Source organism: Suncus etruscus, chromosome 7 (assembly GCF_024139225.1).
Source record: "Suncus etruscus isolate mSunEtr1 chromosome 7, mSunEtr1.pri.cur, whole genome shotgun sequence".
NCBI lineage: Eukaryota > Metazoa > Chordata > Mammalia > Eulipotyphla > Soricidae > Suncus > Suncus etruscus.
Window position 1 is genome coordinate 16,039,086 of NC_064854.1, and position 21,297 is coordinate 16,060,382.

The 21,297-nt window shown below is 44.1% G+C and overlaps 2 protein-coding genes across 3 annotated transcripts in view; one reads left to right on the forward strand and one right to left on the reverse strand.

Annotated features, from left to right (window-relative positions):
- LOC126013285 (aldo-keto reductase family 1 member C15-like) overlaps nt 1-21,297 on the reverse strand; it is a 509,781-nt gene that overhangs the window by 21,807 nt on the left and 466,677 nt on the right. The gene's annotated exons all lie outside the window — the stretch shown is intronic.
- LOC126013591 (1,5-anhydro-D-fructose reductase-like) lies at nt 4,991-21,290 on the forward strand. Its single transcript, XM_049776716.1, is given in 11 exon segments — nt 4,991-5,007; nt 5,467-5,660; nt 7,636-7,723; nt 8,209-8,267; nt 14,534-14,722; nt 14,725-14,783; nt 17,181-17,351; nt 17,616-17,694; nt 20,314-20,435; nt 20,833-20,930; nt 21,185-21,290. Coding segments are annotated over 11 exon segments (1,182 nt in total).

Genomic DNA, 21,297 nt, shown 5'->3' on the forward strand with positions numbered 1-21,297 from the left:
TTCTACAGTAAATAAAACTTATGAAATTTCATTAAAGACACAATTGCTTAATAGTAGAAAAATGCTAATGTTTTGTATAGGAAGATAGTTAATTCCAGTGCAAATATTTTTCCAATAATGTAAATTCATGAGATTGTATTTTAAACTCTACCAGTATTGTTAAAATGACACAGTTGTTTAAAATGTGGTAAAAAAAAAATTGAATGCCAGAGAGAAAGCTCTTTGGAAAGGAAGAATATCAGTGGAGACTCTTAGCTGGGCTTCAAAACTTTTCACAAAATTAATCTCTGAATAATTCAGAGTATCATCTTATTCTGGAGGATCACAGGTGGAACAAAATATGAAACTCAGATTTTATGTATGTGAATTTAAGATATGATAAAAAGGTAGCATCATCCAACTGAAATTAATAAATGAGTTAACCCTTCATGTTTCTATCAAAGAAAATAAGATTTGATCTCTTAGGACATGTAAGTAAATATCAGGCATAGTTATGCACAGTATTTTTTTTTTTAAAGTACTTGCAGGGAACTTGAAGACACAATTTATGTAAGTAAAGATCTTGCCAAACACACCAGAAAAAATGATGCTATGCATGAAGAAATAAACATAGTTTGATATAAAAAAAAGTGATGAAATGTACTATTAGCACTAACTATGCTTTCTGTTAAATATTGTTAAAGTCATTTAAAATATTTTGCTATGTGTGGCCCAAAACCTTAGTGGTCAAAGTAGAAAATATGAAGAAAATAAAAGGTAGGAGATACTTTATGACTTAACAACACAACTGAATGTGAACAAGAAGTGGGGGGTGGACAGGAAATGTGGAATACCTGCTAACATGTGCTCACTAGAGTTTAGACAGAGTGTAACCCCACATTGGTTCAGTATGGCTGGGGGAAACCCCTTCTTAAAATATTGTAAAGAGGGCCGGGAGATAGCGTTTGCCTTACATGCAGAAGGATGGAGGTTTGAATCCGGGCATCCCATATGGTCCCTTGAGCCTGCCAGGAGCTATTTCTGAGTATAGAACCAGGAGTAACCCCTGAGCACTGCCGGGTGTGACCCAAAAACCAACATATATATATAGTAAAGAAAAAGTCATGTTATAGTAAAAATTTGAATGAGAATATAAAAAGACACCACTTAAAAGAACAAATGGCCAGAAGCATATTCAACACTCCAAGTACAAGGTGAAAGGCCAAGGACACAGTAAGAGCTACCAACAAACAGCCTACCCACCTCCCAAGCTGTAGAAATGCCTCACTCTTTACCTAAGGCAGGAACATGCTTTAGAAGGATGCTCACAGGTTAAAAAAAAAAAAATCACAAAAAGTCAATGAAAGAGTGGCTTTATTTCAATGACAGAAACACAGTCCTTTTTTGTGTGTTTTGGAGCCATACCCTGAAGTGCCAGGGGTTCATCCTGGCTCTGTGCTCAGAAATCACTTGTGGTGGGCTCAGGGGACCTTTTGGGATGCCGGGGATTGAAGCCTGGTTGGCCATGTGCAAGGCAAAAACAGTACTTTCTATACTACTGCTCAAGTCCCAGAAATATGATTTTCAAGCACCCATAGTCTCAGAGAACAGAAGCAAAGCTCTTGTGTTTGGTATCAACAGATTTAAGGGAAACCTTAAAGCAGGGAAAAATCAGGGACATGTTCCTTGACATTCCATCTGTCCCAACTCTCTTGCTACTCGGTGGGAGCCCCTGGCTCAGGACAGAGATGAATGGGAGAATTCAGTTGTGCTCAGCCACAACACACCCCTCCACAAACTTTTTTTACACTGAGAGTTTTTTTTTTTTATTTAACTAGATATTACATGTGTGTGGAGAAAACTCTAAAGTGTTTAGACCAGAGAGGTAGTGAAGGGGTTAGAGTGCTTGCATTATACACAGTTGATCTCTCTTGGATCCCTGGCACCAAATATGATGTCCCAAGTCCTACACTACATTCCTCAGCATAGAGCCAGGAGCATTTCCTGAATACCACCAAATGTGCCCTTGACTGATAAAACAAACACAAAAGTTCTCACTGATCTGTCAGATTTACTCTTGTCCAGTATTATTGGAAAGGAATGAAGAGGAAACCCGATGTAAGCAAACAGGCAAATGTCTCATAAGAAAGCATGCCCAGGAGAAATTACAAAGTTCTCTCAAATAGCATGTGTGATTTTTCTTTATTGCTGAGCATGAAGTAAAGTTAGAAAAGGCAGGAAAAGATGAATCATTCAGCAGAATCCCTAAAAGACCAAGAGCCAGGACCCTTCTGCTCACAACTGAACTCCTGGGAGTACACTTACTTAGAATAAAAAAGAATACAAACTTCAGAGTGAAAGAGTTTCTAGCAATTAGGGTCTTACCTGGGAGAGGACAGCCAGGATTGCCAATTGGAAGGAACTGAAGCAGAGAGAGACATGGTCTAACAGACACTGGGAAGATTTTATGTGCACCTGTCCCATGATCTTTGCACCACAGAATGTGCAGGAAAGTTGGGGTGGACTGCCCCAAATGGACTTTTGATTTGAGGCCTCCCTCCCTCCTCCACCACAGCTCAAGTTATAGACCTGGGACAGTTAGCCTGGGACAGTTAGGCACGACTTTAAATGAGAAAGAGTGAAGGATCCCTTTCTGGTGGTCCAAGCCTTCAAAATGTTCAAACTTGTCCCCCGAACTGTTGTCTCTGCTTTCCCACAGCTCACATTGCTCAATCTCATGTTTATGATAGACTCACTGTTGTTATTGCTGTTTCCACAGACCAACAGCATTCCCACCATGCCCTGAGATTTTCTGAGTTTAGAATAAGAACAAAATGTGAGCAGTATTGACTTTGCTGCTACCATTCCTGGAACTCTGGGATCTCATCAGGCATTGAAAAGAATCTCTTCAGAAGTTGCAATTCTGTTCTTGGAATCTTGCTCTGAAGCAACATAGTGTTTGGTACTTTAGCATTCGTGGCTTTTGGGGGTATAAGACTTGGTAGTATATGTCAAGAGTCTGGTGGTGTTCAACACTTTTTTACACAAATGATGCATCTTTGCTGTCTGTCACTTGAGTTTCTGGAGGTTTCTGGATTCTGCCCTGTTTTACACAGTGAGAGACCCTGTATCTTTTTCCAGGTGTCCCCTGAAATTCCCAAGACAATACAGTGACCTACCACCTGGTGTGGGCTGGCCTAAAGCTTGTTTTCAAATATCAACTTAGGTTTACATCAAGAATTCATTCACAAAATTTGAACACTGCTCTATATATGAAATGAACTAATGCGGGGGGAACCTTTTGATTGCTGAATTGTTCACTGCTCCCTGCAAAGGGGAATGTACCTGGAGAGCTTCACCCCTTCCCTCCTCTTTCTGCCTGGAGAGAACAGGCAGGCCAGTTGGCATGGACACAGGTTGGCTTTCTTGGGTTTGGCAAGCCTGGGCTCAATTTCCACATTTGGTGACCAGCTTTGTTGTTCCAGAATCTGGAACTCGTTCCGGGTCTCTGGATCAGCTATGTGATAATTGTGGGGCCCATTGGGAGGTTGCCCTGAGATGGCCTGAGCTTCTGTCCAGTCAGCAAGTTTCCTAATGCCTGAGCCCACAAATGGCTATGATTCAACTTTAAGGGTCTCCAGAAAGATAGCATCAGGGTCAGGAATGGCCTCAATATCCCAGTCTCATTGCTCAGGGTGGCTTAGACCCTGAGAGAAGCCAGAGCTATTGCCTTGAGCCCATACTGTTGGGGAGTAAGGTAGGAGAGAAAAGCATGTTGTGTCCTGGTAGAGGCAGGCCTGGAGAGTCCAGACCAAAACAGAAATATATCTCCAGTGTCATTGGGGATCTTGCTGCTGTCCCCCACATCACAGGGAGTAGTGAGAGCCCACAACAGCTAGAGGAACTGGCTCAGTCCCACAAGAGACCAAAGTCGGGTCTGGGTTGGTCAGAGTAGCATGAGTCCTTTCCTGGGTCTCTGAGCACCCTTCTCAATTCTCATAGTGAGGGGTCACTAACCCCATGTCCCAGCAGAGCTTCAGCCCAGAGCTAAGGCTGCCTGATGGCTCTGGGAACCCTTGTGACTGGGTTCAAAAGGTCCTTAAAGATAAGATCCGAAGATTGATCCCTGACCCTGACCCTGACCCCTCTTGCAGCTGAGCACATCTGCGGCGCTCTGGTCCTCTTGCCCTGGTAGATGTTGACCCCAAGACTGCTGTTATTTAGTGTACTTCTTATCACATTATGATCTGGGGATACAGTATCTGAGAGATAAAAGATGTTCTGGCACATATGCTGAATGAATGGAAGTAAAGAGAGGAATTTTTATAGCCAAATGCCAAAATGGTCAGAGTATCAAAAATATAATAATATAATAATATGCTTGCTTTAAGATGAATAAATATATGGTATTTAAAAAATTATATAGTATTTTTTGGTTTCTGAGCCACACCTAGGGGTACTCAGGGGTTACTCCTGGCTCTGCTCTCAGAAATAACTCCTGGCAGGCTCAGGTTATTATATGAGATTCTGGGGATAAAACCTGAATTGGCCATGCCCTTCCAGCTGTGCTCTTGCTCTAGCCCCCAAATTAAATATTTATTGTTTGTTTTTGAGCCATATCTGGCAGTATTCTGGTATTATTCCTGCCTCTGTGATAAGGCTTCTTCCTGGCCATGTCTTGAGGACTGTATATAATGCTTTCGACCAAATCAAGATTGGTCATGTGTCAGGCTGAGAGTTTTACCCCAGTACTGTCTCTTTGTCCCAAGACAAAAATCTTTAAATAACATCCGTAGCTTGAGAAATCACTGTGATAACTAAAAACAGTTTACAATCTATGTTCTTGCAATCTTTAAAAATATTAATTTGTGAATGAACACATTAACATTTAAGCCTGTTTATACTTGGGGGAATAAATGAAAAATTTTTTTCATAAATGGAAGAGTCACCCTTGAGGCCCTTGTTGGCAGGGCCTTTGTAGTCAGAGATAGAATCATGGATGCGGGTCCTCATGCACAAAGGCTCAGGGTAGGACAGTGAATTCACAGGAGGGGACCAAGACATTTTTGGTGGCTCCAGGGCTCTGTCCTCTTCGTTTGTTCACACTGTACTCTGCTCTGGACACCAGGTGAGGTGTCCTTTCAGGCACTGCCCAGCCCCTCAGCTCAAACTCTAAGTAAGCCCATGAGCACCATGAACAAAACTAAACAAAATGAATACCACAAGAAATTAAAAATAAGAATCCACCAAAAAGATTAAATTTTAGCCAGCATGCAGCACAGTAACTGGCCTTTTGTCCTGTGAAACAGGGAGTGGCTGGAAGATTTTAGCCAGGCTGTCCCTGCAGAGGTGTCCACAGTGGAGAAAAGCCCACTGAGTCCCCCACAGGGCAGTTCAGGCCTCTGTAGAGGAGCTGGACTCAGCCACAGACAAGACAAACTCATGGCCTTTCACTAGCAGAGGTAAATTGGGATGGGCTATACTCAGGAAGATTAGTCCTAAGTGGGTTCAGACACCTGTGAAAGAGAAACGACCAATACCAACAGAGAAGCCCAGAAAGCCATGTCAGACTCCAACCACAGAGTGTGGGGTGGAGGAAGAACAGGTAGAGGGCCATCTGACTGTGGTGGATGGTTTTGGAACTTTGGTGCTCAATGTAATGTGGTCTGTCATTCACCCAGGTGGGTAGTGTTGCTTTTAGAACTCACACTGTCTGGTCAACTGATTAAAAGAGAAAATGAGAAGCCACAAGGAAAGATCCCAAAAAGGAAGCAGTTTCAATAGGTAAATCCCAGGCTATTTCTTCCCAGTGACTCCCTCTAATCGCAATGTGGGTAAAATTTTCCATGTTGAATAATCTGTGATTGAGTAATCAGGACATGACCTCCTCAATCTGGGTCTTTATTATTTCACACAGAGAAACACACAGCCATGAGAGGTTGGGTTGATCCCGCCAGTGCTGCTTCCATCAGCCATGCAGGAAGGGGGATGGAGGGTGCCTCTACATGGGGCAGGATTGTGGGGAACGAGGAACACTCAGTACTTACTCATCAGCAAAAGGGTAGTTGGGGTGGTCTCTGGCACTGTGGGAAAGGACCTGAGTTCATGTAGACTAGAGGCTGCCTTTTCAGATCAAAGGACAGGGTTCTTGGGGGTGTGGGCTGGGCTAGTAACCTCTTTGCCCCCAATAAAAGGATGGGTCCCTGGGCAGGGACAAGTCCCCTCACACCCTCTGATTTCAACAGTTCCTGGACATAGCCCAAGGCCACAGGGTCTGACAGATACCCAGATTCTGAGGACTTTAGAACTATGGCCTTAAGGATGAGGCCCCTTTTCATTGTCCCTAAAACAGCAGAAGGGCCCCCACTAGGTTGCCCTACTCTCTCCCACTGCTATCCCCAAAGAAAATCCAGCTTGAAAAATCCAACATCTGCTCTAAGGGACTTAGGGTCCCCTAGAAAACACCCCATGCCTGAGCCGACAGGAGTGATCTCAGCTCCTCCTCTCAGAACTACCCCTTGACTCTGCCACTCTTTGGTTGCCCCTCACCTCCTCTTCTTGGGGGTTCCCTGCCCTTTACCCAGCTGCCCCATAGCCCTTGATGGTGGCTTTTGTAGTCAGAGAAAGATCATGGATGCAGGTTCTCATGCACAAAGGGTCAGGACAGGAAAGTAAATTCACAGAAGGGGCCCAGGATATTATTTTGCTGGCCCCAGGGCCCCATTCTCTGCACTTGTCCACACTGCACTGGGCATCAGGTCTGTGCTCAGGTTTCTACCTCTGCTGCACGTCACGTCTCTTTCACCATGCTTGCTGAAAATTAAGGTCCATGTCATGAAATTTCAAGGGTTGTGAGAAAGAAAAAGGCCCAGAAAAGTATGGTCATACCCATCTATATGGTCTCTCAAGAATCAGCCAAACTTAGAAAAATCACACTCTGATCAAAGGTATGACAACCCCACCTGCCTAATGACCCCTAAGCTCTATTTTCTTAGGTGCTGAGTCCTCCCTCCACCAAGTAAATCCCAGTGTGTTGCATATTCTCACAGGCCTGATCGATAGAGAAAACTCTCTGTAAGTAGAGTCTCTTCCTCACTCTACATGAACCTATATTAGATGCTCCTAGTCCACAGGATATGGACAGGAGCAGTAAAGTAGAGTTCTTGGGGAAGATGCTATAGAGAAGAAGGAGAATACATCTCTGACACAACTTCATGGCAAGCATCCTCAGTTGTCTGTCCCTCTGCTGGTTGCTGCCAATTGCTCCACACAAAGAATAGTGTCATAGATTCTGGAGTGATAGGCCAGGCTGAACTAAAACAAAAGTTGGCCCTTCTCTCTCATTGTCCCAATAAGATTAGAGCTGCTCTTTGACATCTCATTAATTGAATGAGGAAAGTCCAAAGCTTCAAGGACCAGAGCACATGCTTTATAAATGATTCTCTCAAGTGTCATCTTCTCAAAAGAGAACAGCTTTTGAAGTATTTAGATACTTTGAAATAGTTCAAATCAGGCTGGAGCTACAAAGTTCCTCAAAGTATACTCAAGGCTGACAGGAAATGACACTGGACACGACTGTCTATCTGTGGCCCCTAGAGAGATGAGTGGGCTCAGGTGAGCTCAGTCTCTAAGGACCTTCCTGCCCCTATCTCCCAGGCAGCATGGGAAAACCAGCCATCACCATAGCCCAGAGGCCTCATGAAACCCTGGTCTCAGCGCTCAAGAGCACCCAGCACCTGCACACGCAAATTCATGTACCAGGGAAGAAGCTGACAGAACCATGACAGCACTATGAGCCCTGGTAGTGCTGGCTTCCTGTGTTCTCTCCAAATGGCTTACCCATGTGGCTCTATGTGCAAAAAGAACCTCATGAGGTTTAAAAGGAAGAGAAAGAGGAAGCAAGACTTTCCAAATCTTTCTGCTGGGGGAAGTGTCCAAATCTGATCCAAAGCAAAGCTGAAGTAAACTCATGTCATACCAATAGAGGATGGATCCATTGAAGAAGCACCTCAGGACTCTGTTCAGGCTCTCTCCCCTCCTCACCAGGACCCAAGGAGTAGACATAGAAAGTAAGTGAGCACATATTCAAGGTGAGAGAAAAGATCTCCATGCATCCCCTGATCACTCTTGGGCCACTGTTACCCACCTGGAAGTTTTCCCAGATAAAAGGAAGTATGTGTTGCTTAACTTTTTTTATCCCTAATGTTTGTCTCTTTAATTTATCCAAAGGACAGTCCACACATCTGCTAAACAACAGTTTCAAGGAGGTGCACAGGCTCATAAAACAGGTAATTCACCTATATGGGTGAAAATTGAGAAAGAATGGGTAGTGGGAAACCTTTTCATACGAGGTGAAGGCTAGGCTCATATTTCCACAGATGTCAATCCCACTATTATGCTCTGCCAGATGTCGAATTTTCGAGACTCAAAATGGCCACTAGTTCTTTCAACACATCATGAACCTCATTAGGGATGTAACCCAAAGAGGATAAGCTGTTTTCAGAACCTCCTGCACCTTGGTCACTCCTACAATAGCACTCTTATCCCATAGCTCTAAACTGCCTTAGCTCTTGGATGAAAAAGAAACTTTATTTTAACTTACCTCTAGGTTATTCTCTTTTTTTTTTTTTTTTTTTTTTGTGGTTTTTGGGTCACACCCGGCAGTGCTCAGGGGTTATTCCTGGCTCCAGGCTCAGAAATTGCTCCTGGCAGGCACAGGGGACCATATGGGATGCCGGGATTCGAACCGATGACCTCCTGCATGAAAGGCAAACGCTTTACCCCCATGCTATCTCTCCGGCCCCTAGGTTATTCTCTTGATCCTACTTGCATCAGTCACTATTTTGCTGGTCAAACTGTGTGTTCTACCTTTATCGATCATAATAGTTCTTATTTTGCTCTACGCCCCATCACAAGCAGGCACATTTCATCTAACTCTAGAGGTTTAAGTGTTGTAAATTACTATGATTAGTTTTGTCAGACCACATTGCTAATTAATTTTCCCAGTTTGAGGGAAATGTATAATATTACAAGATTCTTAATAATTCATGTCAGTCTTAGTGAATGTTTTCCAAATCTAATGATACTTGATTGTAAATATCTAAAAGCAAATTGTTTATCTATAGGACTGATTTAATGTTTTTATTCAATAATCCCTTAAAGAATACCATGGAGTACAATTTTGTCTGGCTAGGCATAAGAATGCCTGGCAACAAATGGATTAAAGACCTTGATTTCAGACCTGAAACCCTAAGGTATATAGAACAACACATAGGTAAAACACTCCAGGGCATTGAAACTAAAGGCATCTTTAAGGAAGAAACAGCACTTTCCAAACAAGTTAAAGCACAATACACAAATACACAAATGGGACTATATCAAGCTGAGAAGCTTCTGCACCTCAAAACAAATAATGCCTAGGATACAAAAGCCACCCACAGAATGGGAGAAGGTATTCACCCAATACCCATCAGATAAGGGGCTAATATCTAAGATATACAAGGTACTGACTGAACTTAACAAGAAAAAATAACCCATGTAACCCCATCAAAAAATGGGGAGAAAAAATGAACAATTTCTCAAAGAAGAAATACAGATGGCCAAAAGACACATGAAAAAATGCTCCACATCACTAATCTTCAGGGAGATGCAAATCAAAACAATAATGAGGTACCATCTTACACCAGAGACTGGCACACATACAAGGAATAAAAACAATCAGTGATGATGAAAATGTGGGGAGAAAGGAACTCTTATACACTGCTGGTGGGAATGTTATCTAGTCTAGCCCTTATGAAAAACAATATGATCCCAACAAGTGTGTGCAAAGTTGGAGCCCTCGAACCCTTTCTATCTGGTTGCAAAAGAAGCGTCACCAAGGTGGTTTGGAAGACTTTTACGGGGCCAGCCCTACCCCAGCCCTCCTATCCCCATTTCCCTCTGCCATCTCACCTGCCTGTGGACTTGCTCTGGTTCACTCCAGATAGCTAGAGGCTGTGACTTAAAATGATCAAGACTCCGTATTTACTAAAATGCTCTTTATAGAGTAGTTCCAGGCATAGTCTAGTCTCCTGTGACTCCACCCCAGATTTACGTGTAACTACCTAAAAGACCTGCCCATTCCTGGGAGGGGTCTTGGGGAGTGGATACTATGTGTAACTTTACCTGCAAGACCCCGCCCATTCCTGGGAGGGGTCGTGGGAAGGTTAGATAAGGCCTTTGACCGAAGGGATAAAGGTTTTTGTCAGCATGTAGAGGTAAGAGGAGGAGACATGGCTGGAAAAACTAAGACGCAGGGCAAGCTAGGGATAACATGCGTAAATGGTTAAGATTGACCACACATGTGGTGGATAGGGTATGAATAAAGCTGATACTTCCTGAAGCCTGCTTGTGAGTGAGATTTCTACCAGCTGCTCTCAGGAACCTCCAGACCTGCCGGCTGAAGGGGGCTACAAAGCCACATGGCCTGGGATGGTCCATCATCCATCTCCATCCAGCTCCATCATATGGGCAGTGACCCTACATCTCCCATCGTCAGAGTGACCACAACACCATCGTCCCAGGTTCCCTTCCACCTCCACAGTCTGTGGGCAGGCTTATAACAAAGTGATTGCATATTGCTAGCTCCAATAATATTTTAAAAAATGGCAAATCAAAGTACCAGAAAGTAAATAAAAAACTAGTCATTACAACGTGATAAATACTATTTGATTTCAATTATGTAAATAAATTCAAATATGTAAATAAGTATGCCTATTCTCATTTACCTAAATAAGTCTCAACTCTGGCATCTAAAACATTGCATTAGAATTTTTAATGACTTGGGGCCGGCGTGATAGCGCAGCAGTAGGGCGTTTGCATTGCACGCAGATGACCCAGGACAGACCTGGGTTCTATCCCTGGGCATCCCATATGGTCCCCTGCTGCAGGCGTCTTGCGTCTCAGTATCTCTAGTGGGGAGCAAATCCTTCACGGGAGAAAAGCAGGAGCACAAGCGTCTGAATATGAAATATGAAATAATACTTCCACACACAGTGTATGTGGGGTCAACACATCTTCTGACAGGAGTGCGACAAATTTAATCTTTAGGCAAGGGAGTATATAAAGTGTAAAGAGACAGTCATATCATGAAAGGAATGCCCACATTTGTTTCTTTCAAAGTACAGGAACTACCAATGTACATTAAATGTACATTAAAACAAATACACATAGCTTTAGGTGGTTTGTAATCTTAGAATAGAATAGATTTCAGTTAAGAGTCAGAGGATAAAAGGAAGGTTAATATCTTACATATCAAAGTAGTTCCTAGCCCTAGGTGTCATTACTGTTGTAAATTAAGGGATAACAGGAATTCTGGTTTTCTTCCTAATAACAAATATCCTTAACCTGAGGGAATAGTTTTCTAGCTAGGGGCTAAGACCCACTTTCTATGGTCTGGTTATGGAAAGAGATAAAACTTATATGAAAGGGGTACAGAATTATACCTAGTAAAATAGCCTAATCCTACACTGGCCAAAACTGTTTGTTAGCAAGTATTCAAAGTGACAGGGAAAGTCCCTGAGGCAAAGTCATCCTACTGGGGTGCTCAAAGACAAGGAGAGAAGACATTGTTTTGAAGATGCTATGTTTTGACTTGGCCTTTAGAAGTAAATAGGCTGAGAGAAAGAGACCAAGCCTGTCTTATTTGGTGCGGAAATTTCTCTGGGAAAAGGAATTTGACATAGAGGCCTTATTTCGGCCTGTAAGGAGAGATAGCCAAAACTGGAATGCCCAGCATCTCTTTGGAAATTCCTGAACCATCCATGCAGGGGAAAAAGGCGTACACAGCAGGCCTTTTGAGAACCCCATGGGGGTTATTTCAGTTCTCCCCACCAGGAAAATCTGAGGATACATCTGTATGCTGTGGCAGTCCCCCAAACCAGGAGAGATTTCCGAGCGCATAGCCAGGAGTAACCCCTGAGCGCCACCAGGTGCTACCCCCCAAAAATAGTTTTTAATGAGGTAAGTGTATTACCCTTAGAAAATTAACTTCTTAAACTCAGTTCAGAAAATCGCAAGACCAAGCTCAAGTTCTTGGGGCAATGGGACTCCAAACAGGGCACCTCGTTTCCTTCCATCATCTTGAAATGTCCCATTTATTCAAGAGATTCCACCCACTTCCACACACTTCTTTGAGGTGCCTGCCAGTGGGATGTGGTCCCTGATTTTAGACTCAGTGCCATCCATACACAGGCCCAAGCAGCTCTACCCAGGTTCCTAGCCTGCCCTTTGCTCATGGGTGCTGCATGGGATCCAGAACATTTTCCAATGACTGAGGAAATCTGTGATGATGGGAGACCCACACAAGCATTTCCATTTGTGGAGCTGACCCTGGGCTTCTCTGGACTTCCAGGCTCCCCTGTAGCGCTTCTCTCCACCTCTAGCTACTGGAAGCAGCCTTGCTGCTAGGAGACAGGGAGCAGAACTGGGACCACTTTCTTATGCATGAGCACATGAAGCTCCGACCCTTGCCCTTCCTGCAGTGCAGGAATACAGTCTGTTAGGCTTTATAAATTCAAAACCCTTTAATTTAATAATTTTGTACAGTGGTCACAGTATTTCTGAAGTTATACCTCTATGAAATGCCCGATTTCTAACTTAAATTGCTTTAGGTCTGCAAGATAAAATACTATATAACTAATCTCACTTTATCTTTGACTCAGATCTGCAGTTCTTTCTAAAGAACAGCTTTAGATGCTCAAGAATAGGATATTTAGATCAAGAATTTCAATTCTTTATAATATTATTAGCCACTTCAGCACACTTTCAGCTTTCTTTGTTAGTTTATATATCATTGATCTCTAAGAATTATTCTGTTTATCCCATTTATTCACCAACTCGCCCAGGTCTGTAATAAATTCCAACCTGGCTTTAATATTCCACCACAACACAGACATATGAATTAACTAAAAACATAAAGGTAGCCACCACACATACACACATACACACACATATGCCGTTGATTGATCAATTTGCCCTAGCTGTTATCCTGACTCATATTAAGCTGGCAGGGATGAAAACTGATGTGGGGCTGAAGAAGGAAAGGACAGTTCCCAGGGCAAAATTAGACCTGTCGCCAATTGGAACTTTGCCTTATTGTTTCCCAAACACACACCAGATCACAGCCTGTTTTACATGGAAATGGGTCAAAGCGCTCCATTGGTATAAAGCCAGCAAGTATGGTCTAAGACTATGAGATGTTACCATTATCAGTTCTTCTATTCTGAGGGAGGTAATTAGACACAGGGAGAGGTTACTCTACTGGCCTTGGCCAAAGGGATAATAAAGGAACTTTAAATTAATTACTAAAATGTCCAATTTCTAGAAATTGCTGCCAGTGAGGCTTGGCTATAAAAGTCTCATAGGTTAAATTGCTGCATCCACTATTCTCAAAGCAGCCCTAGCCTTTTCCATATCTCTGTCTTTTTTTACACATCATAATAAACTAAGGAGTTCCAAAGACTATGGAAAGGTTTCTTATTTAAACAAATTATTTTATAAGCTCTTGCAACTCGCCCATTTTTTTCTAATTTAGGAATCACTGTGCCACCCAGGTGACTGGAATGGAATTTCATACCACGTGTACGGTTTAGGACATGTAGCCATAGAAGCCCTGGTTAAAGATTTTTTTCATTAAGATCTTGCCTTCAGGGGTATTTAAGCATTTTCTTAAGCAGGCTTTTGACTGAGAGGCCTAGGATACTTTAAGACACTCTCCATTGTTGTTAATTGATCTTGTACCCATAAATGAATAACTCTTGCAGAATATAGATTTGTAAGTTGCCAATTATCTCTAACATTTCACATTGAAGAATTTGTAGGCTTGGCCTCATCTTTTGCATTGCTCTTAGGCCAGATAGAATTACTGAGATGGATTGAATTGACCAAGGTCTGAGGTGAGTGTTATTCTGATGTTATGCAGATATTGATCCTGGCATGTACCAGGTCCCTGAGTATTTTTTCTTTAATTATACACTCAGGATAAGTATTCTTTATTTGTTTGTATCTTTGGTTTCTGTGAGAATACTAGTATATTAGCAATTATAGAAAGGGACTTACTCTTCCCCTCTTCACTACTTTCACTACTGTTCCTTCATTTTTTTTTTTTTGAAGTCTACTTTCTGACTAATGAATTTAAAACTAAGTAAGTTTGCAAAAGGACCACATGGTAAGTGACATAGATGTCCATTTTCTGAGGACCTTTCTTAATTCGAAGATAACTTTCTTCCATTACCTCAATGTAAGTTCCCATGTAAGATCATGGATTACAATGCTGCTTAGTAGTCTGAAATAGATGTTGATAGGCTTTCTTTTTAAAATTTCTCCTGTATTATGCATTAGTGAACTTATGATATGAATGTACTCCTTTTCTCTAGAAGGACTATTCCCCATTATAACCCTGATTACCAAATTCCAAAACACTCACCCTTGGAGCTTCACTTCTTTTTTGGGGATACCCCTCTTTTAGTTCTGTGTCCTCATTTTCTTTGGTTTCACTGATCTGGGTCATCGACAGGCTTTTCCTACCACTCCAGGTTCCTGTCCAGATGCCACCTGTTGGAGTCCAGCTCTGACATTCTGCCTTGGTTCTCTTGTCAGGCTGAAACAAATGAAGTGGTGGAGGCAGTGAAGATGGCCACTGATGTGGGCTACCGACACATCCACTGTGCCTACTTCTACCACAATGAGAGTGAGGTGGGGACAGGAGCCACTGCAAGATCAGGGAAGGTGTGGTGACTCACCAAGACCTGTTCATTGTCAGCAAGGTCGGCCACTCTTCTGAATATCCTGGGAACGGGGCATGCAAGTATCACTCGGGCTGGGTGTCACCTGCACAGGGAAGAGCTAAGCCAGGCACAAAGTCAGCATGGCATGGAGAGCTCCTTCTAAGCAACAGAGAGCGGAGAAATGTGGGTGACTGGGCATGGACACACTCATAGATGGAGCTCAGGGCCTTCTGCACTGGGACAGTTGCAGTCAGAAAGAATGTGTTTGAGGTTGCTAGGGCTGGAGGTCAGAGAGGATGAAAGGGTCAGGAGGGAGTAGGGATAGGACCAAAGAAATGTGGGTGAAGCCAGAGTGGAGCTGAACTCATTCTGGGTCATTTGACTTGGCTTGTTAGATCGGGATCATGGATCCAGTACCGGTGTCCTCTCCAGCTGAGACTAGGCTCAGGGGTTGTGCCAGGCTCTGGCAAGGCTCATGTGCCTATGCTGTGTGCACATGGGCAGTGTGTATATGCGTGGTGTGAGTACATGGATGGTGTGTATATAGATTGTGTACATATGAACTGTGTGTCTATGGACTGTTCTATGGACTGTGTGTTCATGCGCTATGTGTCTATATGAATTTTGTGGCTATGGTCTGTGTGTAATATGGTCTTTGTATACATGGACTGTATATGTTTGTGCATGAAATGTGTATAGGTATGTATGTACAGATACTCCTCGCTTAATGACCTACATGTTTAGCGACTGCTCGCACATACGACCATCTCTTCACCGTTTTGACTGCTCACACTTACGACCATCTCATCGAAGGTACATGCTAGAATGTGGTATTGGCCCTGCGTCTCAACGTCATTTATGGCTGTTATACACTATTCCGAGGTCCGATACTGCTGTTTTTCTGGTCAGTATTCACATTTCAGCAATAAATTATTTTTTTGCGATGCAAAGAAAAAATGTTATAAACAGCTATACTGTACTGTACATATGGTACAACTATACAGTATACAGTCCAGGATCTCTCTCAGGCCCACACAATACAACACAGTAATGTGACAATATACAGTACAGATATAGTACAGTACAGTATGTATAGTACAGTGTAACTGTTTATAAATCTTTTTCTTCAAGCATACAAGTTGTGTGTGATCTGGGTACCTTAGTCTGTATTGTATTTTACCCCAGATGTCTCCAAAAAGGAAAAGCAAATGAAGATCATAAAGGATTATGAAGGTGGCAAAAAAAATTCCATGAGATAGCACATGACTTGCAACTGGCACATTCAACCATTTCAACAATCCTTAAGGATAAAGGTAGAGTCAAAGAGGCAGTGAAAGCATCAACAGTCTTTAAAGCCATAATAACAAGACAGTGGAAAGGCCCAATTCATGATATGGAGAAGTTACCGGCTATCTGGTTTGATGACCAGATTCAAAAAAGAATGCCATTAAGCCTTTCAATAATTCAAGCCAAGGCACTCAATATCTTTGAGACTTTGCAAGCACGCAGCAGTCAAGTATCAACCAAAACCTTTACAGCAAGTAACGAATGATTTCAACAGTTTTCTCGAAGATTCACAAAGGTGGAAATACAAATGAGTAAAGTTTTACAGTGCTATCGTAAAATATATGAAGAAAAAAAAGAAAATGACAAAGCAGACCACTCTAAGTGGATAGTTTTGAAAAGTTACACCAAGCACTAGCAATGCTTCAATTTCTACTCCATTGTGTCCCTTATCTGGGCCTTCAGCAGCTCCTGATGACGACACAGATGAAGATTTTGAAGGATTCATTGACTAAAATGATAGCCTGAATTTATTTATTTTTTGTTTATTTTAAATATCCTTTTCCATCTTGTATACTCTCGCAGTGGTCCTCAAACTATGGCCCGCAGGCCACATATTGTATTTGTATCTGTTTCGTTTCTTCATTGCAAAATAAGATATATGCAGTGTGCATAAGAATTCGTTCATAAGTTTTGTTTTTACTAGAGTCAAACCCTCCAATGGTCTGAGGGACAGTGAACTGACCCCCTGTTTAAAAAGTTTGAGGACCTGCTGGTTTTTGGCGCTTTAATGGACCTACTTTACTAACTTTATGTTCTGTAATACATTGCAGTACTGTGGGTAAATGACACAACCTATGCAAATTAAAACAAGTGGAAGTTTTCAGTTTGATCTTTCTCATTCTTTTACTTATTCAGAATACTGTATTGTCAAGTACTATGCATATACTGTACTACCGTATACAGTACTTCCTCACTTAACGACCAATTCGCTTAACGACCAAATCTTTGAAAAACGAAACTTGGTTGTTAAGTGAGGAGTATCTGTATATGATTTTGTGTACACGTGAACTCTGTATACATGGATTTTGTGTACACCGACTCTGCTTTCTGGGTAATGGCAGGGGGTGTGAAAGCCCTTGTCTCTTGCAGCTCTGGTGTGTCAGCCACAAGAGGTCGCTGGTGAGAGCTGCCTGCACCCGAAGCCTCAAGGCCCTGCAGCTGGACTACCTGGACCTCTACTTCATGCACTGGCCTATGGGCCTCAAGATGCCTCCACAAGCAAGGAGCACCTGCAGCAAGTGCTCTCCTGGAACCTCCTCTGCTCTGCCCATCGGCCCAGAGGCCACCTAGGCTCAGGTGGCCTTGAACTGAAGCACCTCTGTAGAGTCCACATGCCTGGTCCCAGGTGAGGGTCGAGCTGGCACACATCCCCACAGGCTCCAGGCGGTGCTGCTGACCAAACTCAGGCCATTGAGTCCCCTAAGTGGTTTGTCCCACTGCGGCTCTCCCAGCACCCAGCACACACCTCCACCACAGCTCCCTGCTACCCCTGAGCCCTTACAACCCTCCTTTAGGTCCCTGCAGTCTGGAGAAGAGGACCTCCCAGTGGACTTCAGTGGTCTGATCATTCTCAGTGACACCAATTTTCTGGACACGTGGGAGGTGAGCAAGACATTGGCCATCCAGGGCTCAGCCCTGCTGCTCCCATGGCTCAGCCCAGTCCCAGGAAACTCTTTCCCTCAACCCTGGTTGCCCCACTCAACCTCCTCCCCACTTCCGATTCTCTCCTCTACTATTCCCTTTCCCCCTCCCTGCCCCTTCTCCTCCCTCCTCTCCTGTCCACCCACCACTCTCTGTCCTCTCATCATCTCCTGACCTGCCTCTCATCCTCCCTTCTCTATCATCCAGTCCCCTCCTCAACTCCTCTCCTCTCCCCCAGCCTCTTCCCTTCCCCCTCTCCTCTACTTAACCCCCCCTCCATTCCCTCCCTATCTGTCCCTTGAAACCAGGTCACTCTGGGTCCCAGTCCTCTCCCTACATTCCCCGTTTTCTCTCCCACAGTATTTGGGTGTTGCAGGCTAACTTTGGTCCACCAAAGTGGACGGGCTCTTGGGATTCAGATGCATTAGAGGGTTTCTTTTGAGTCCTCTTTGAGAAGAGTGGATACACAACAGTGAAATATGAAGAAATGAGACCACACAGTGAATGTATAGGGAAACCCATTATGGCAAGCATGTTACAAATTTAATCTCCATGCTAGAAGTATTTAAGGGGAAAAATGACAGTCTTAGGCATGAAAGGAATTTCTGCATTGAGAAAGGGCAGAGTTTTAGAAAATCAGAAACATTAGCAGTAGGCCAGTTAGATAACAATCAAACTGGCTGGGTAGCTCAGGTGAAAAGATTCTATTTTAGAAGTCCTGAGTTAGAAGGGAGAAAGTTGGGGCCAGAGAGATAGCATGGAGGTAAGGCGTTTGCCTTACATGCAGAAGGACAGTGGTTCGGATCCCTGCATCCCATATGGTCCCCTGTGCCAGCCAGGAGTGATTTCTGAGCATAGAACGCTTCCTGGTATTACCCAAAAAGCGAAAAAAGAAGGGAGAAAGCTAGCATATCAAAAAGTGGAAACTGCTTGTCTGATATTTAGGAGCTAAAACAGTCTGACAGGCTCTGCAGACTAGCAGGGAAAATTTGCTTTTGAGTTAAAAGAGCCGGGTCAAAGAAATGTAAATTTTGTACCTGGCTAGGAGTTTTGATGAGCCGAATTTCAGACCAGGGCTTTTGATGTCAATAGGGCTAACAGAGAGAAGAAGAAGAGTTTATTTGGGACTGAAAATTCTCTGGCCAAATGAATTTTTCTGAGGCCATATTTTGGCCTGTAAATATACAAAGGAGAAATAATATTTAGGAGTAATATTTAGTGAATAATATGGAGGGGATATATCAGTACCATGGCACAAATTTCAGAAATTCTATTCGGTCATTTCTCAACTCTCAATGCAGTGGTAAAGCTTCTTCAGCGGGCCTTTTAATGGAATTCTATGAGGCTTTTAGTTCTCCATGCCAGGAAAATTCAGAAAATTCATCTGGTACCTACTGAATTGCCCCTTTAATTGGAGATATAGAAATTATTATCTATGGCTTTGACATTCAGGCTCATCTTAGCCCCACTGTAAGTGACGCCTAGTTAGAGCCTGGCTCAGGGCATTCATCCCATGCTGACACCCACAAGATACAGCCCTTGGAGGCCAGGAAGCTGCTTGCAGTTTTACAGCACTCACCAGCAGGCAGCAGTGCACTGGCTGTGACAGGAGGCCAAGCAGTAGAGAGCACTGTTCTGCCTAGCAGTGCTGATCATAGAGGTGTTGGGTGCGCCCAGGTATTACTTCTTGGGGTACTGTTGTATATGTAAACATTTCAATGGGATTATTATGTTACTGACCCTACCCCGATCCGTGGTTGTGCCCTGCCCTAGGGTGTGACCTGGCATTCTGCTCCCACCATAGGGTGGTACCTTGTAAATTATCTGGGCTGTTAAATCCTTTGTTGGGTATTTGTGAATCCAAGAACAGTCCCCAGAATGAGAAATTACTTCCCATCTCCTTGTCCCCTTTGGGGGGGAGGGGGAAGACCTTGGTAATATTTATCCGCAGCAAATAATAATCCACACAGACAAGAAGGATAGGGTATAAGAGATTGGGCAAAGAGAGAGAGTGAGAGAATCCTCTTGCAGCCTGCAAACAGCTTTTGCAAAAGGACCCCACTACCCTCTCCATCAAGCTATTTATTGCCAACTCCACAGAGCCCCCACCTGGAAGGGCTAGGTGGGGCAATAGTCACAGAAAAATCCTAAGGAAATACTTTTACAATTCCAAGAATAATCTTATGGAAACTTTTTTATATACTACAGTACCTGATTCTGCTCCCACCATTGGGTGGTACCTGATTCTGGGAGATAAAAGCAAGGGTCTATGGAAGGCGGGAGGCTTTTTGGCTGGAACTGGTACTGAGGCTTTGGGCTTCAGTCTTGTCCACCGAATAATGCTAATATTTTCACAAGCCTGACTACTAGCTGTTTACCCGCCGCTTCACCTCAGAACCACTGGCTGAACAGGGTGGCAGATACGTACTCTGAGCTGGAGGGGAAAGACCTCATCCTTCATCCCTTCATCAGTCAACCCCATCAAGGGCTGATTTACAACAGGGTACCTCCAGCCCTGCTCATGCCCTGGAAGGCAGAGGAAGCCAGGAATAATCCCTGCCCACACCACTGTCCATACTGTTCATGGAGGAGCTGGTGGCCGAGGGCCTGGTCGGAGCCATTGGGGTATCCAACTGCAACCACCAGCAGCTTGAGCTGCTCCTGACAAAGCCAGAGCTGAGGGTCTAGCCGCTGGTCAACCAGGTGAGACAGGTCCATCCTGAGGTCCCAGCCCCTGACAACAAGGTGAGCACAGGGTCGTCCGTCCTGAGCCAGAGGACAGAACCAGCCCTAGTAGGTGCTGGAAGTGAATGGACAATCTTGCCAGGTAAGCAGGAAGGAGACCCTCCCTCCAATTCATCTACAGGGCCTGAGATTTGGTGGTGGGTGTGTAGGGGAGGGGTGCTACGTTCACTCTGGGTGGGCCTGGGAACATCCAAGACATGGTTGGGGTCTGTAGGCACCTCCTCAGATTTTTCGGGCAGCTTCCTCCATTTTGGCATCTATCTCCTCACTGAGACTTCCAGCAGTGCGGCAGGGGCTGTGGGCCTTATGTGGGGTCTCCCCACAGCCTGGGGTGACCCTCCTGATGCTGCCACAGATCGAGTGCCACCCCTTCCTGACTCAAAAACAGCTGATTGAGTTCTGCCAGTCCCGAGACGTGGCCGTGACCGCCTACCGACCCCTGGGGGGCTCCAGGTAAGCCCCCACCCATGTATCTGTCTGGGCATCTACAGGGTTGCAAGTGGGGGGTGGGGGGAGGCTTGGGCAGAACTGCTAGTACTTTAGAGCCCAGCGAGAGCCCTGAGGACTGCCTGGAGGGGCAATGATTCACAGCTCAAACGTCCATTGGGACTGTTGCCAGACCAGGCAGAGTCCAGAACTGACCCAGTGGATGGCCATCTAAGCCCCTCTCCCACCTTTGAGAATGTCCCCTGCCCCCTACATCATAGTGGCAGCTTGGATTTCATGGACAACACTGTGGTACAGAACGTGGCCAAGAAGCATAACAAAACCCCTGCGCAGGTAGGGGGATACCTATCTCAGAGTTGCCCATGACCTGCCC